The 18,402-nt window shown below is 40.9% G+C and overlaps 1 protein-coding gene, 1 long non-coding RNA gene and 1 pseudogene across 5 annotated transcripts; all 3 read right to left on the minus strand.

Moving 5' to 3' along the window:
• Window positions 1–1,874: 1,874 nt before the first annotated feature.
• Window positions 1,875–3,739, minus strand: LOC127786119 (barley B recombinant-like protein A). 2 transcript variants are annotated; one of them, XM_052313445.1, is made up of 3 exons: window positions 3,594–3,739; window positions 2,945–3,402; window positions 1,875–2,848 (listed from the first exon to the last, which is right to left on the minus strand). In XM_052313445.1, the coding sequence occupies exons 2-3, from the start codon at window positions 3,293–3,295 to the stop codon at window positions 2,267–2,269; spliced, it is 933 nt and encodes a 310-aa protein (XP_052169405.1). In that variant the 5' UTR covers window positions 3,296–3,402; window positions 3,594–3,739; the 3' UTR covers window positions 1,875–2,266. The 2 variants fall into 2 exon arrangements, with proteins under 2 accessions (XP_052169405.1, XP_052169404.1); XM_052313444.1 differs by having other exon boundaries at window positions 1,875–3,402.
• A 2,821-nt stretch (window positions 3,740–6,560) lies between these two features.
• On the minus strand, window positions 6,561–13,099 carry LOC127786120 (uncharacterized). 3 transcript variants are annotated; one of them, XR_008019914.1, is made up of 7 exons: window positions 12,587–13,098; window positions 12,404–12,512; window positions 12,213–12,309; window positions 11,903–12,130; window positions 10,515–10,626; window positions 9,902–9,998; window positions 6,565–9,387 (listed from the first exon to the last, which is right to left on the minus strand). It is a non-coding gene; the product is annotated as an uncharacterized LOC127786120 (long non-coding RNA). The 3 variants fall into 3 exon arrangements; XR_008019915.1 differs by having other exon boundaries at window positions 6,561–9,335; window positions 12,404–13,099; XR_008019913.1 differs by having other exon boundaries at window positions 6,564–9,387; window positions 12,404–13,098.
• Window positions 13,100–15,910: 2,811 nt separating this feature from the next.
• Window positions 15,911–16,964, minus strand: LOC127753528 (barley B recombinant-like protein A; annotated as a pseudogene).
• Window positions 16,965–18,402: the final 1,438 nt, after the last annotated feature.

Here is an 18,402-nt window from a genome sequence, read left to right on the forward strand (position 1 = left end):
TGGATTCGATATATCTCAGCATAAGTAACAATGAAGCCATGTGAAGACCACACGAGACAATGAAATGACCAAATGGAGGAACAATCATGTATAGACAGAATAAAACGGTAATTATTCATTTTGTAGCTTCAAGATACGTAGTGTCACACTCATTGTTTAGAACACATCAAGTATGAACAGTAGTGAAAACCATATCACATGATATACACAAAATTCCATGGCATTGATGATGGGAATACTGCTGCTTCCATGGTAACTGAGAACATGGAAGCAATGAGAAACATCACAGTAAAAACTATTTGCAGCTACATCTCAGCCTGATCATCAACTCTAGCCTGATGATGCATTGCATTTGCATCTCAGCAAACTAAACATAGCATACTTTTCTTTCAAAAAATAAAAAAAAATGTACAACGATCAACAAATGCAGATAATAGATCTTCATACATCGGTCTGGCGCATGCACACCAAGAACAGAACAGATCAAGAAAAAACAGCAGTGGCTGCATGTATGGTCTATGGAACTAGAGTACATGTACAGATCACCCAAGACAACATTCCCAGATGTACGATGATGATGCTGATAAATAGCACACTCTGCTATCGCAATTCGCAATAGCTCAAGTTATAACGTTTCACACATATCATATCAGTGAACTATATCTATCACAATAGCTCTAGTATTGGCAGTATTAGCTTCTATTTGCTCAGAATTACATTATTTTCCTAATGGCTTCATAGACTACCAAATATTTTGCACAATAATTTTACTGGGTATTTACTTTTTACAAAAAGGTGCTGTCCATCGTTTGTGGCACTCAAGGCCTCTAAAACATATGTGCAAACATTCAATATTCTCATGTAACACTGCAATTTAGGCAACACGAAACTAGCAGCAACCCACATTTCAGCATACATGAAGTTGGAAAGAAAATAGCTTTTGTGGTAATTAATTATCTAACATTTCATATAATTCTGATGCTCATTAATCATCATCGTTCATTCTCATATCGGCATTCTAATTATTATAGTACTTTATTATAAAAAAGAAAATTGCTGAATCATAACATCATTTATTACAAATGGCACCACTTTCTCTGTAATCTACAATAGAAAAAATAGAGAACATGCATACCTTATAATGCAATTAGCATTGACAGAGCTATGGCCTGACTAGAGTTAAATTGCCCTAGTAGACAGGATCAACATTTTGAATGCATAACATGTGAAATATTACTGTATTTTTTGAAGGTTCAGGATGACAAGATTTATGCAGATAGCTTGATATCTTGCAGCATAATAGAGCAGAATATGTTCAAACTATACAGGTAATTTTCTTTATCCCAAAAAAGATCCTCAAATCAAAAAATAATAGAATGTAATTGCAATATTTTGACTGTTGTTTACTGTTTGCACAAAGTTGATTAAACAAAGTGCTGAGTTTGAAACATAGGACTTAGATTACTAGCCAATAATTGCCTCCTAAAGAAGTGCAAATAATAACACATGGACTTAAAGGGTAATCACTAAATAGCAAAGATGACATCAATGGTCCCAGAGTTCCATCTACGTATAAGGCAGAACTAAGGCATGTTACATTAGACAAGTGGCAAAAGACATTCCTCAGCATTTATTCTAAAAATTCTTGATACCAAGGGACTTTGGAATAGAGTCTGACAGAGATTTGAGCACATCAAATGAAATTGGCAAGAACCTTGCTCACAGTAAAGATATTATTAGAACTGGTTAAGTAATCCAGATTAGGTACAGAACCTTTGCCCACATGCATCATGCATGCAAACATCAGTTCAATAAAAGAAAAGACATGTATATATAGGCTATATAAACTTTGCATGCATACAGAACACAGCATGAAAAAGATAACGTTTCTACTTCATGAGATAGCAACTATATTGTATTCTGTAAAACATCCAGGCATTGCAATGGAACATTGTATAACAGAAGACTTAAGCATAATGAGAAACGTTGAACAGATTAACTTTCATGCCACCTAAATTAGAGATTGTCACATTACACTGCTACTTGTAAAGATAATGACAAAGATACATGCAGATAGCCACCATACAGGTCAGCACCCAGGTCATAGATGAGGCATGTAAACTACTGCAAAGGGACAGGACATGGCTAAAACCTACACCTAAAAGGATTCTGCAGTTTGTCATCTAGAGTACATACAGACAATTACTCAGACCAAACAGCTGCAGAGCAACCTACAAAGCCAACAAATTTAGAATTTCATTGTCTTTTACCTTATGGTAACAAACTTGTTTGTTCCATGCTTCGCCCAGAAGGTCTTCAGGTCAATCGGATTATTAAGATTATAACCTTCACCAGCAAGCTTCTCAAGTACTTTCTTGAACGCACCATGGCTCATCTTCCTGCCTGCGATTCGTGCACCACGGCGCTTCGTACTCATTGGCAGTGGGTACGTTGAGATGGTGGTTGTGCAGCACGCAGATTGCCAACCACCTGCACCCCACCGATAGCACTGCTGTGGTGCGCCCGTGCAAGAACAAACAGGCGTTGGTATCCTTGAGAGGTCCAAATCAATACCATTAATTACCATCCCTATATTCTTCCTGGGACCCCTTCTCCGTGGTGCTGGCGCATTGGGTGGTGCGCCATCCTCACGAGGAGCAGCAGACTTCTTGGGCTTCTTAGCCCTTGGTACCTTGGGTTGGCGGCCCTGCTGCCGCTTCTTAGGAGGTGGTGGCTCATCAATAACAGGTACATTTTCCTCGATCAATGGCGAGGAAATGCATTCCTCTTTTGGCTGCTGAGGCGGTGGTGGGGGTTGCGGTTGAGGCTCTGTTTGCTGCTGCATCATCTGCAGGGTATGCGTACCGGGGATCATCCCATAGCCCACTGGGTCATGATGCGCAATGTGCGAAGAACCATGGCCAACAGTGAGATTGTGAAGAACCTTGTGCTCGCGGGGATGATGATGTTGCTGCTGCTGTTGTGGGTGCATCCACATGTCACTGCGCACGAAGTTCATCGGCATTGAAGGGGGAGCCTCCGTGGCAGGAGGAGGAGGCATAGCACCACCATTGGCATTGCCATTGGCGCCGCAGTCACGCGGGTGATGGGGCTGATGGTGGTGGTGCGGGACATGCTGCTGCTGATGCTGATGATGCAGGAAGGGGCTACCAGAGAGCAGCTGCTTGGTGTCACGGTCAGCAGGCACCGATGACATGAGCTGCAGGCCGAGGTTCCTCGCCGGCGACTCGAAGAATCCCCCCCATCTTATGCTCATGCTGGCGTCGTCGTCCATCTCGCCGCCGCCGCCGCCGAATCCTACAGACCACCGGCCGGATTCGAACGAGAGCGGCGCTGCACAGGGGCGGCTCCAACGTCGGACATCCCAGAAAAAAGAAATTTCTTTAGGGAAACAAACAAACAAGCAAAGAAACTGCTATTAGTATCGCATTACGAACAAATCAAGAGAAAAGCTTTCCAGATCCAGATCTACAACGGAAGCTACGTACTACCTAGGGTTAACGCTCAGAAATTCATTCTTGAAAAAAAAAATTCGAATAAAAAAATGTGCGTAACGAGGGGCGGATGCTCACCAGGACGCGATGCAGGAGGAACGTACGGCGACGGCGGCGGCGCTGGTCTCTGCTCGGCGGGTGGATGCAGATCGGCGCCGGAGACGGAGGGGAAGAAATATCCTCCAAGAAGAGGAGGAGGAGGAGAAGAAGAATGAATTTTTCCTTTTTTTCACTTTTTTGTAAATGGAATAGATAAAGGTGGGAGGGATATATAGTTGGACCGAGCCGGATGGTAGGAGGCCCAGCCCGGCCCATCCAAGACACACCACCACACTGTTTTGGGATGGAATAAGTTCATTGTAGGTCCTTAATCTTCAGAAATTATTAAACATCCATCTTTCAAAACCAGGTTAAATAAAGTACCAAGACAATATAGATAGTTGTTTTGACTGACGTGGCGTCTAGTCCGGGAAGTTCCCATCGAGTGTTGGGAGAGGAGCAAGGCAACGATGCCTCGTCGGACGCTGACTGCAATTTCAGGAGAGTAGCTCCTGGCTACTCCTGCTGCGCTCCCTATAAGCTCGCCGATGTCGGCCGCCGTCACCTCGGCAATTGGGTCGGAGGCCAGCGGATGCAGCGTGGGGCTCACAGATTGTGCATCGTTGGTTCGGCTCTAGCTTGACGAGAGCCAGAGAGATAGAAAGGGTATGTTGAGTTGTGATCCAAATTCATTTACACTCATATAAAGGCCCACTTCGAACGGAGTGAAGCGGTATGGATCGTTATCTTTTTAGGGTTTCACCTTCATATATACTTCCTGTAAGCCGTCGTTCGGTGTTGTAACCTCACCCGATATGGTGAAGATATTTGCTAGCTGGCACCCGTGGTTTTTCCTCTCCTGCTTTGGGAGGGTTTTCCACGTCAAATCTCATGTCTTCTGTGATTGATCTACTGTTCTTTATCATTTATTTGCCTATCGTTTCCTAACAGGGTAAAGGTAAGAAATGAATGGCTAACACGTGAGGTTGTTATTATTTTAATTTTTCTCACTGACATGTGGGTCTCATGAGCGTCATGAAAGACGAAACCGCTATCCAAAAAATCGAGGGACTCGATTTGCTCTGGTTTCGAAGGTTGGGGAGGTGTTATACTCTTGAGGGAGACAGATTTAATCAGGAGCAAGAGTTGAGGGAGATGAAAAGATTTATTCCATTGTATTTCTTTTCAAATTTGTGACCGTCGGATCTTACCAAGACTTGCTATTAGGTTTGGGTTTTTGACTCGTTTTTGTTCCGAGTCTGTTTTAGCCTGCTCCCCTCCTCCACTCACGTCAACAGTTGAACTTGTCCCGCTTCTCACACGCGTCGCTGCCATCATCATCGTGCACCATCAACCTATTCCCTCTATCCCAAGAAAAAAACACAATCTTGGGTTTGAATCTGGATTAAGTTTTTTTTTTTTTTTACGGACGAAGTAGTTTAGAAGCCCCCATAAAATATTTATCAACCTGTCCTCAGTACATTTGGGGTGTTAATTTTTGTTCTATCAACTTCGCATACTTGGTCAGTATATATATTCTTGACTAGTCCAAGGTACCGTGTACTTTTGCTTCTGATGTTCTCCCTTCTCCGGTTTCCACATCACAATTACACTTCTTAATTTCCATTTTCCCAACTCATCAACATGTGGTCATTCTATGTTATCTGAAATTTTGTGATAAAATAAATTCTATAATACATTTTGTTCTGTGATAACTAATAATACAAGGAGTTCTATTGTTCCAAACATTAACTAATTGGATTATATCAATTGTACAAAACTACAGGTATTATGGTCCAAATTACACAGAACCATATGTATTTTAGTGCGTATCAGAGAACCATAGATATTATGGTTCGAAAATTTCACACAACTACACCATTAACCATTTTGACATACTCCTATATCAAAATAGAAAACGTGGGTGTAACATCTATATGATAGATAATACTCATAAATTTGAGATATGATTGTAGATCTCAAAAGTGTGGTAAATTAAAGTCAAAATGATTAGTAATGTGGTTTTGCGAAACTTTATAACCATAATACCTAATACCTAGAATTATGTGCCACGTGCCAAACTTTACGCAATTTTGCAAAACTTGGACCATAATAGGTAGGGTTTTATAAAATTTATTTTTTAAAGTTGTTTACACATAGACTATCCCTAATATTTCCCTTATACTTTTTCTTTTTTTACTTATATATTAAATTAAACCAATAACCAATTACATCATAATACATATAATCCATCGATTCTTTGTGCGATTCAAACGTAGGCGTTTGTAAGGAAACGTGCCATGATGACTTTGGCTGTGTTTAGATCCAGGAGTGAAAATTTTTACCGTGTCACATCATATATACAGACACACATTTAAAGTATTAAACGTAGTCTAATAACAAAACAACTTACCACCTGTAAACTGTGAGATGAATTTATTAAGCCTAATTTAGCAAATGTTTACTGTAGCACCGCATTGTCAAATCATGGAGCAATTAGACTTAAAAGATTCGTCTCGCAATTTACACGCAATTTTTTTTGTCTATATTTAATAATTCATGCATGCGGCTAAACATTCGATGTGACAGGGTGAAAAAACTTGTTAGATCCGTCCCTTTGAGAAAAGACATTGGCTTTGTTTAGATTCCAAAAATTTTTGACAAAAAACATCACATCAAATGTTTGGACACATGCATAAAGCATTAAATGTGGATGAAAAAAAACCAATTGTACAGTTTTGCATGTAAATTGCGAGACGAATCTCTTGAGACTAATTACGCCATGATTTGGTAATATGATGCTACAGTAAACATTTGCTAATGACGGATTAATTATGCTTAATAAATTCATCTCGTAATTTACAGGCGAAATCTGTAATTTGTTTTGTTATTAGTCTACGTTTAACACTATTTTGTGTCTGTATACTTCAAAAACTTTTTAAAAAAAACTAAACACACCTATTGTATGATATCGACAATGGGAAACGGGACGGCCTATGGTATCGGGCTATGGGCCTAATAGCATCACTTTGTTAGGGACAGATTAATTTAGATTAAATTGAATGCAGTAAATAAATAAAAAACAGTAATTCAAGGTTTACGTCGTTTTTCACCATCCTAATATACTACCTTCTCAATATATAATAGTCCATACTATAGTACACCCCCATCCTAAGATAATACTATGAATCTGTATCCTTATTTTTGCTCCGGAGGGTTAGGTGGTTGTACTCAAACACACCAAAGCCGTGTTCAAAGTTCCAAAAGAAACAGTCCAAAGTACAATGGTCTGAGAGAAAATGGAAAATGAGCTTTTAAGATTTTGTATGATATGAAGGGGAGAGAAAATTGAGAGAAGATTGATGTTTGTTAACAAGACATTCTAATAATATACAGCATAATACTATCCATACTACTGCACACTAGGGTTTACAAAACCGTACGAACCGTACGATTATCGCGCGTTTATCCAGGTTATCACATGCGATATCCTTTTTAGTTTTTGAAACCACGGGATACCTCGCGGTTACCGCAGTAACCGTTAAACCGTAGGGTTACCCTAAATGGTTTGGTAAACCCTGCTACACACTAGTAAGCGTGTACGTGCATTATAGGCAATATAAATTAACTCTAATATACTACAACTGCAAGAATATACTCATTGCAGAATATCATCAGAAGCAGGAGCACACATTTTCCTTTTTAAAAAATAACTTTTCAAGTCAGTTGAATTAACCAAATATCTTTTAACAGATATGCCATCTTTACATATAAAGTTTGCTTTACAATAAGTCTAATTCAACTGACATTAAGCTCAAATGTCCAAAGAAAAATACAAATATGGGATCAAAGGTTTACACCATACCAATCCAAATTCAATTCCATGCTGACACACCTATTGTTGGACACATAAGAATTGAATAAGATCCAGGCATACGTTATGCATAAGAATCTTCCTTGTTTTCCTTTTCCACCAACAATTGATCATTATCAATTTCATAAAAGTGGTCTGAATTCATCATGTTTTAAAGTGTTCTAGATTTCATCATCATAGTTTCTACAAATAATAGTACTATCATTTAAGTTATTGTACATAAACAAACAAAAAGATCGGAGCATACCTAACTGGTTCTTATCGGTTCATTTCGACACACAAAAATGCTCATTTTGACAAAAGAGAGATGTTCAGAATGTATTCTGGCAAATGCTTGTATATTGCAAGGCCAGTGAACTTATTTAAGAACAAATGTTAATTTAGCTCATAAAAGCTGAAATGTAAAGCATACTGGACTATTCTGAAGATGTAAAGCCAAATTAAGCAGGGACCAGTATATATCAATATATGCATACCATACCGAAATAGCAGGGCAGTAATTACCTCAGAGATATCCCTCAATGTGAACAAGATTAGACGCATACTATTTTTCATTTGGATGTATACAGATAAAACTAATCACATTGTGCAACTTAGGATAACACTCAGTTTCAGCAAAACAATACATGCAAAAATAGGCAACATTCAGATATTGCACATTCAATTTTTGTAGAAGGAACCATCAGGAAATTTGTAAAGGTCCCAAAAATTGATTTGATCTTGAGTATGTACTGGACTACTGGTCATTGCTAATTAGCAGGAAGATTTATATGTCCTGGAGCAGCAAGTTACAGGCAGCGCAGAGCAGAGCAGCGCAGATTTATATGTCCTGGGGAGGCAGAGCAGTGCAGCACCAGCCAGGGGAGTGGTAGGCATAATGAAGCAAAATATGACCAAACTGTACACAGGTAATTTTCTTTATCCCAAACAAGATCAGCTAATCAAAAATCACTAGTATGTAATTGCAATATTTTACTGCTGTTTATGTTTGCAAAGCAGATTAAACAAAGTACCGAGTTTGAAACTTCAGGACTTTGATTATTTGCGAGGGAATGCCTACCAAAGAAGTGCAAATAATAACACATGTACTTAAAGAGTCACCAAATGAACACTTGAACAGCAAGGATTTGACTTCAATGATCCCAGTATTCCATCTAAGTACAAGGCGGCACCAAAGGCATGTTACATTAGACAAGTGGCAAAAGACATTCGCAGCATTCGTTCTAAAAATTCTTGATTCCAAGGGACTTTGGAATAGAATCTGACAGAAATTTGAGCACATCAAATGAAATTGGAAAGAAACAATCCAAAGTATAATGGTCTGCGAGAAGATGCCACTTTACGATTTTGTACGACATGAAGGGGAGAGAAAATTGAGAGAGAAGATTGATCTGTTAACTAGACATTCTAATAACTAGATGACGGGGCGCGCCAATGGCACGCCTGCTGCATATTGTTTAGTTTGATTCCTAATTTGTGTTGTTGCTAGAAGCTTAAAATGTAAATAAGAAAAAAATTGTCAACATAACTTAGTGGTAGATTTTCTAAGTGTTAAATAGCTGGATCACTCAAGGAGTGTTTAGATACCATGTTTACAACAAAATTTGGTGGTAGAGTGCGATGTTAAACCGTAGACGGCAAGTAACACAATTCTGATGGATGAAAGGGATAATAGTAATTGATGGATATTTTACACAATGTATATGGCCACTTCCAAGAGCTTCTTGCATACCTAAGTGTTGCTGTTCCAGATGACCAAAGACTCAAGTCATGGCCATCAATTCTATCACTTCTCAAGCAAGGGCTACTGCCTACACAGTGCAGTTTCAGCTGCCAAACAATCTTCAGTCTGGTTTCTGCTCTTGTAATGAGCTACTGTGCTGGTGCCTGCTGGTCATCTCACCTGCCTGTAGGGAAAAAAATCTCTCTAAACTGAAGCAATTAATTGATCAAGATTGCCTGAAAGATAATTGAGTAAAGGATTAGATTAGGCATCATGCTAAATTATTGAACTCGTTGCATTAATCATACACATTTTGAGAGATTATTTAAATAGGTGTATAACTGATAATTCTCATGATCAGATCCTAATCACTCCAAAAGGTGCATCACATGGACTCAGAAGAATTGCATCTATTTTTAGAAAGAATATTGTTTGCAGTGCTCTTAATCTCAATATTTCATTTTTATCATTTGAATTTTGTTCTTGCAACTGGGGTCTGGAGGCAGTAGAATGGTAAAAATGAGAATGCCATTTGCCTAAATCAATGCGAACAAACCTTTTTTCCCTCATGAATATTGATATGAGCTAAAGCTTGCATCAAAAATTAGCTTCGAAGCTGGCAAATGGCACCTCTAAAAATGTTTTCTCAACAAAAAGAACGACAAACATAAAGGAGAAATGGTGTTGTACTAAAAATATTGCACAAAGTAATGTTTTGGAGCATTTAGATAAATTAGATAAATTCTGTACCCCATTCATATGTGCCTTCCTGAATTCCATCGAAGAACTGTAACCCAATTAGGCTGTTTGAATAAACTCTTTTCACAAAGAAGACCCCTGACCTGGACTGTTTTGTATTCAACGTCAACCAATATGATTGAACAAACAACAATTAGCCAAAGGTGAACAAAACAGTGGAATCATAGCAAAGTGTAGCACTAATTTGATAGACTATCTTTGAAACAATAAATATTGCTGAGTGTAGAATTAACATTGAAATGTATATATCCTATAATGACAGTGCCACAATTTATATATGAAAAAAAAACATTTAGCATAAAATTGAGAAAAAGTGATAACGCATATGACCCTACACCAATCGTAAAATATATCATCTTGTAAGCAAGATGGGTGGGCAAATTCATTAATGCTATAATTTTTCTCATGAAGGAAGATTAATGTGCAACATTTTTTCTCCAATCCTCACATCATTTTTTTCCCGAGATCAGCCATTTATAAAATTAAGCATGATCTCTTCGTATTGATTTTTTCGTCGACTCAAATTTGTTGATATTATAGATTAAAACAAAAATTTAGGTTTACAGAACCAATATTAGATTGGATTTATGATCATGATTCTTACTATGAGTGGCAGGAGTGGTCCATGGTCTTCTGAGTTTTTCCTGATGACCAAGGATGATAGCATCACGTTGAAGACGATAGGATCTTATTTATTCTTTTTCCTTGGATAACTCCTGCACAGCATACAATGAGAATCATCATTTTGCAAACTTAATCAGAGTAAGAACAGTAATACCAAAGTGATATTTGCAATGCAGATGAATCTCAAAGTTCAATTATCAATCTATAGTTAAAGCAACATAATAAAAATGTAATACCAAAGCCTGTATCACATCACGGAGTTCCCAACCAAAGGAGAAATGGGAATTAGAATACATGAAGAAAAGATAGCGCCAAAATCAGAACTGAAAAGCTAAGATAATAAACATGCTTTACTCATTTTAAATAGCTATGGAAGATAAGTACTATCAGAAACTGCACTACGCAGTTTCTTTTTTAACCATAATTTCAGCACGTATCTAGTTAAATAGATTGGTCGAGCATATGATTAATCAACCCATCTAGATATAATTAAAAAATCTTGATCCATGTATCTGGCTTTTCGATTGTGCATGCAGTCTAGCTAGATCGACTCATTTGCAGTACGAGTCATCTACTGATATGGCTTTTTTTTTTGCCCTTTTATGGCACCAACCATGGAGTACTGTATATGGTAGCCATTGCAGCATGCTCTGTTGCAATCAATCTGAGAAAACAGCTTGTTAGTCTTGAGAAAACAAAGCATTGTCCTATTCCAAACATTGGCACACAATCATGTAAAAATACCAAAAATGATATCAACATACCTAACAAAATCAACAGTTCAGTTTTTATTTATTCATCACTCTGGCATCTCGCAAGAGGGCAAAGGCACAGAAAGAAAAGGCACGACCATCCATCCATACAAACCAAATTGTCCACAAAATACAATCAACTTTCCATATCACCCAATCATAAAATCTAGTCAGCTCCCATTATTTTATCGATTTTATTGTTCTGATCTTAAATTAACTCGGAGATAACATGAAAGATCGAAAGGCTAATTCTGACAAGTGTGCCCCTTAAACAGTAAAGTCCATAGCAAAATGATGCAACTATAGGATACCTAGACCACGCCAATAAACTGGAGGAAAAATTAAGTTCCCAAAAAATATCAAGGGCCACAAGAATAGTCTTTCAAAGAGAGTATAAAACACAAATCTCTACAGTGGGCTAAAGGAAGGTTTGAAGTCATTCAAGTGCATATTCACCAAGGTACTGTTTGTACATATAATTGAAACCAAGAAACAAAAAAAGTAAGAAAATAATCTCAGCTACAACAATAAGATTTTGATGTATCGAGAGCTAGGAGTACTTGAAGATACTTTCCTCACACAGTGAACATTAAACAAAATCGAATATGGGACTCACCTTCAGTTTAAGAAGCACAAAAGGAACACCTTCCAGTAAAAAATCTGCAGAGGATGTTGTTTTCTAGGATCGGAACCCTCAATTCAAGGAGTTGTGCAGCAATGAGTTACTTTCATCTGGGAGAAAATTAATCAAGCATGACAAAAGGTATATGGTTCATGTTTGCAACTCCACCCTCTCTTCTTTCCTCCATGTTGGTCTCCCCAGTGAACGTTCGAGAAAAAAAACCTGCCAAGGAGAAAACCAACCAACCAATTTTAGCCAAAAAAAAGAAAGAAAAAAAAAGGAAGGAATAGAGCAGAGCACTGACACCGTTTTATCTTTTCAATCTCTTTAGTTTCACCTTTTGTTGTCACAGCCAGCACTGTCTTCTAACCATTGCCAATAGAGCCACAACACAGCAATCACTGAAGTCATTCCAAGAAGGGACAGATACAGGGCTATCAAATTTCAGTTTCACTCCACAAAAAGTAGACAATATACATGTGAATCAAGATATACCGTGGATGAGTTGACGTGTGGGGATGGCGGATCCGTGGGTACAGGCTATCACTAGGGGACACCACACTCCTCCATTTGGAATGCCCTCACTCTCACCTCATGTTCTTCCCTGCAGAGGCGATGGACAGCAAAAAATAGATGGGGATAAATGAAGACAACAACCTGAGGGAAAGAGGGACCGACCTAAGAGGTGACGTGCAGCAAGCGGCCAAAAGCTCCACTAGATTTGTACCGCCATCTAGGTTTGGAGCCTGCAACGACAGCGAGGTTGAGTGAAGGACGGATCGGTGACGAGGGGCTCTCCTCTTCACACTGCAGCCACCGCCTTCCTTGATGTCGGTTCTGTCACCACCGCCGTTTCTTCGATGGCAGCAGCAACAGAGGGCGGAGCAGTAGCCGTCGGCGATGGCGGCGAAGGACGCAGTGGCGGTGCTCGGCGATGGCGGTGGCAGTGGAGGGCGGTGCTGCGGCAGTGCTCGGCGACGGCGGAAGTGGCGGAGCGAGGCAGAGGCGTTCGGCAATGGGGATGGCGGGAGGCGGAGGTGGTAGCGTGACTGGGAGGCAGAGGGGGCGCTCGGCGGTGACGCGACGGCGGCGCGAGGGGGAGGTGGAGGCGGCGGCGCTGGCGACGGGGACAGCGTGAGGGGAGGCAGAGGCAGCAGCGGGGGAGAGGGAGTGGGAGTGGGAGCAGGCCATGGCGGCTAGGGTTTGGGGGTGGTTAGTGTTAGTGGGTGTCCTTTTGCGAAAAAGCCACTTGGCTTCCGCATTTTAGAGCGTAGCCCTAATCCGCGATTTTTCTCTTCTTCACATGCAATATCCATATTTTCTAAGGGCATCCACATAAAATAACACCTCAGAGGTACTGTTTGGGAGGGAGCTAGATCGAATTACGCACAAACCGGAGGACTTTTTGGAAAAATTCCACCGTGTGCGCACTCTCGCAATCCGACGTGGCATCACCCAGCGGCCGCCCCTACCGCGCTGCTCAATGTTTTCCGATATACAGCTTAATACCATCTACTATACAGATACAAGTCGTCTCTAGGATCAAAGCATTAATTGATGTAATCTATTTGAAATGGCTAACTAGACAATCCGTTGTATGGGTTTGTTTAGATATGATGTGGAAAATTATATAGTCAACGTCAGATTAAGCACGAGGTTAAAAGACTAATTCGTTAATGTGGATAGAAAACGAGGAGGGAGTATTACTGGTTCGATGGCTAAAGAGAACTAGTGAAACCCACTCTAAAATTACGGTACTTATTATAGTTCAGAAAAGAAAATTGCTGAATAGGAGTAACATCGTTCATTCAAATGGCACCACTTTCCCTGTAATCTAGAACTAAAAATAAATAAATATGCATACTAATGTAATTAGCCTTGACAACTACAAAGCTATGGACTGGAGTTAAATCCCCCTAGTAGACAGGATCAACAATTTGAATGCATGACATGTGACATTTCAGTTTTTTTCTTTTGCAACAGTTCAGGATTACAAGATTTATGCAGACAGCTTAAAATCTTGCAGCATAATGAGGAAGCACAATATGATAAAACTGTAGACAGGTAAATTTCTTTATCCCCAAAAAAAATTAACTAATCAAAAATCACTCGTATATAATTGAAATATTTTAACTGCTGTTTACTGTTTGAACTAGGACTTCGATTACTTGACAAGGAATGCTTACAAAAGAAGTGCAGAAAATAACACATGGAGTACTATACAAAAGGATTCATCAATGAACATCAAGGATTTGACTTCAATGGTCAGAGTTCCATCAATGTATTTTTTAGAACACGCACAAGAGATCTGCGTATCATTCATTAAGACAGAGAAGTTTCATCTATGTATAAGGGGGCACCAAAGGCATGTTACATTAGACTAGTGGCTGAAGAGAGTCCCCAGCATTCATTCTAAAAATTCTTGATTCCAAGGGACTTTGGAATAGAGACTGGGAGATTTGAGCACATTAAATGAAATTGGAAGAAACTTGCTACCTGTTGACGCTTTTATGTGGTCAACACAAGATCACCTAACGATTTGCGGTGTAAACAATAGAGTCGCCAAAATCGATAGATCAAAATTGGCTAGTGAAACCGATTTCGAGATTAATTCACTTTCGCGGAATCAAGCGACTAATTTACAAGCAAATTAGCAAAGAGGATAAATATCGTACTTACGTCACGACGAACGACTAGTTTCCGAGCAAACTAGCAAAGGATAACCTCCTTGCTTTCATGGAGAAGCACGACCGTTTTTCAACGCAAAACGGCAAAGATTAACCAAATCTTAGGGTTGCTAGAATTCAGCCATGAAAGCAAAATAGAAAATAACGGAAAAGTAAAGAACGAGAAAAATAGTAGATTGATAGATTGTTCGGGGTTTCTTCTAATCTGCCGTCACCAGTATATATACTGGTTACTCTAATCGATCTTCAACAATCCTAATTGGTCCCACAAAAATATGGAAAAGTTTAATCGGAAAGGGAAACAAACTAACCAGCTGATCTGTTTCTATCTATCTTGCCGCAGCATGCACTAACCGGCTTCATCAGCTCTAACAAGCCACGCCAGCATCAGCAGCCGGCCTGATCACCACATCCATCCATCCACCTGCCTCTGTCTAATCACCGTCCTGAACATGGCTCAGAGGTCTCCTGCAATACAGCTTCCACACCATCGAGCAGCAAGCTAACACCTTGCATTCCTTCCAGTTAACAGCTCAAACCAACCATCAAGCAACAGCTCCATGTACATAATCTCCAACTGGGTTAAATACCACAGTCACCAAGTAACTCACAGATTTAATCTTCCAGTGCACCAAATATTTTTGCACATATAAAATGTGCTAATCTTATAATTAAACCACTAACCAATCACACCAACTATTCTCCATAATTTGGCCTGCCTAAATGCACTAACTATAAGCCAAATTATCGTACAAACACTACCATTCACAGCATTAACGACACTTGGTTAAGCAATACAGATTGTGTACTGCATTTATGCCCACATGCATCATGCATGCAAAGATCAGTACAATAAAAGAATGGACAAATTGTACATATAGGCTATATAAACTTCACATGCGTACAGAACACAACATGAAACATATAACATCTCTACTTCATTAGATACCAACTATATTGTGCTCTGTAAAACATCTAGACATTGCAGTGAAACATTGTATAACACATGATTTAAGCACAATGAGAAACATTCAAATGATTAACTTTGCCACCTAAATTAGAGACTGTCGCATTACATTGCTACTTGTGAAGACAATGATAAAGATACATGCAGATAGCCACCATACAGGTAAGCACCTAGGTCACAGATGAGGCATGTAAACTACTGCAAAAGGGACAGGACATGGCTAAAACCTACACCTAAAAGGATTCTGCAGTTTGTCATCTAGAGTACATACAGACAATTACTCAGACCAAACAGCAGCAGAGGAACCTACAAAGCCAACAAATTTAGAATTTCTTTTAGTCCCTTACCTTATCTTATGGTAACAAACTTGTTTGTTCCATGCTTCGCCCAGAAGGTCTTTAGGTCAATCGGATTATTAAGATTGTAGCCTCGCCAGCAAGCTTCTCAAGGACTTTCTTGAACGCTCCATGGCTCATCTTCCTGCTTGCGATTCGTGCACCATGACGCTTTGTACTCATTGGCAATGGGTATGTTGAGACGGTGGTTGTGCAACACGCAGATTGCCAACCACCAGCACCCCACCGATAGCACTGCTGCGGTGCGCCTGTGCAGGAACAAATGGGTGTTGGTATCCTTGAGAGGTCCAAATCAATACCATTAATCACCATCCCTATATTCTTCATGGGACCCCTTCTCCGCGGTGCTGGCGCACTAGGTGGTGCACCATCCTCACGTGGAGCAGCAGGCTTCTTGGGCTTCTTAGGCCTTGGTACCTTGGGTTGCCTGCCCTGCTGCCTCTTCTTGGGAGGTGGTGGCTCACTAATAACTGGCACATTTTCCTCCATCAATGGCGGGGAAATGCATTCCTCTTTTGGGTGTGGAGGTGATGGTGGGGGTTGCGGTTGCGGTTGAGGCTCTGGTTGGTGCTGCATCATCTACAGAGTATGCGTAGCAAGCATCATCCCATAGCCAACTGGGTGGTCATGATGCGTGATGTGTCCACCATGGCCAACGGCAAGAGTGTGAAGAACCTTGGGCTCACGTGGATGATGATGATGTTGTTGTTGCGGGTGCATCCACATGTCATTGCGCACGAAGTTCATCAGCATTGAAGGGGGAGCCTCCGTGGCAGCAGGAGGAGGCATAGCACCATCATTGGCATTGGCATTGGCATTGGCATTGGCGCCGCATTCGCGCGGGTGATGGGCTGATGGTGGTGGTGCGGGACATGCTACTGATGTTGGTGATGATGCAGGAAGGGGGTACCAGAGAGCAGCTGCTTGGTGTCACGGTCGGCGGGCACCGACGACATGAGCTGCAGGCCGAGGTTCCTCGCCGGCGGCTCGTAGAAGGCCCCCCAACCCCTCAGGCCCATGCTGCTCATGCTGGCGTCGTCGTTCATCTCACCGCCGCCGAATCCTACAAATCACCAGCCGAATTCGAACAAGGGCCGCAATGCACAAGTGCGGATCTAACGCCGAACATCCCCCCCCAAAACTTTTTTATTTTTTGGAACAAAGAATCAAACAAACAAAAAGATGTTATTAGTATCAAGGGTTGAGGAAAATTAAGGTTCCAGATCCGGATGATCCAGATCTAGAAGAGAAGAAGCTTACTTAGGGTTCATTCGAGAAGGAAAAAGAAATTAAGAAAAAAAAAGAGAGAAAGTGAGAATGCGTGCTCACCGGGTTGCGGCGGGGAGGAGCAAAGCCGCCGCCCGCCGGTGATGTGCGATCGGCGGAGGGAGGAATGGATGCAGATCGGGCGGGGGACGGAGGAGAAGTGGAAGGAGGAAGCCTCGCATAGAGGACGATGAGACGGGGAAATATCCGCAACTATTTTTTCCTCCTTTTATTTACTTTTTCTTGATATATAATAAAAGCTAGGAGGGATGTATAGGTGGGCCGGGCCCAACCCAGCTTAGCCAAGCCACCACATGGGCCTAAGCATGAGCACGGCCCAGCTTACGGCCCACCAAATGGGATGAGATAGGTATGGATTTTATTGTTGGATTGCCCAAGACCGCAACAGGGTACGATTCCATCTGGGTGATTGTGGATCGACTCACGAAGACGGCAAGATTCATTCCCGTCAAGACAAACTATAACAGTGCTAAGCTCGCCGAATTGTATATGACCAGGATAGTGTGCCTTTATGGTGTGCCAAAAAGGATTATATCTGATCGGGGCACACAATTTACCTCGCACTTCTGGGAGAAAGTACATGAAGCCCTAGGAAGTTATCTTGCTTTTAGCACGGCTTATCATCCACAGACGGATGGTCAAACGGAGAGGACAAACCAGGTCCTGGAAGATATGCTGAGAGCCTGTGCATTGGATTTTAGCAAGGACTGGGAGAGATGTTTGCCCTACGCCGAATTCTCCTACAACAACAGCTTTCAAGCAAGCCTAAAGATGTCACCCAATGAGGCAATGTTTGGTCGACGATGTCGTACCCCGCTAATGTGGTCCGAGACTGGAGAACGGGCGGTATTTGGACCTGACATTATCAACGAGGCCGAAGAGAAGGTTCGCTTGATCCGTGACCGTTTAAAGGTAGCACAATCATGACAAAAGAGTTATGCCGACACCCGAAGAAGAAACCTGGAATTTAAGGAAGGAGATTACGTTTATTTAAAGGTTTCTCCGATGAGGGGAACAAAAAGGTTTAAGGTCAAAGGAAAACTAGCACCAAGATATGTGGGACCTTTTCAGATCGTCGCAAGACGAGGAGAAGTTGCCTATCAGTTACAGTTACCAGAGAATATCACCGATGTGCACCCAGTCTTCCATGTGTCTCAGTTAAAGAAATGTTTACGAGTGCCAGAAGAGCAAGCTCCA

This window comes from Oryza glaberrima, chromosome 10 (assembly GCF_000147395.1).
Source record: "Oryza glaberrima chromosome 10, OglaRS2, whole genome shotgun sequence".
Lineage (NCBI taxonomy): Eukaryota > Viridiplantae > Streptophyta > Magnoliopsida > Poales > Poaceae > Oryza > Oryza glaberrima.

Bases quoted from the DNA above. Each gene is read 5' to 3' on its own strand.
- LOC127786119 (XM_052313444.1), bottom strand. From the start codon at position 3,295: ATGGACGACGACGCCAGCATGAGCATAAGATGGGGGGGATTCTTCGAG.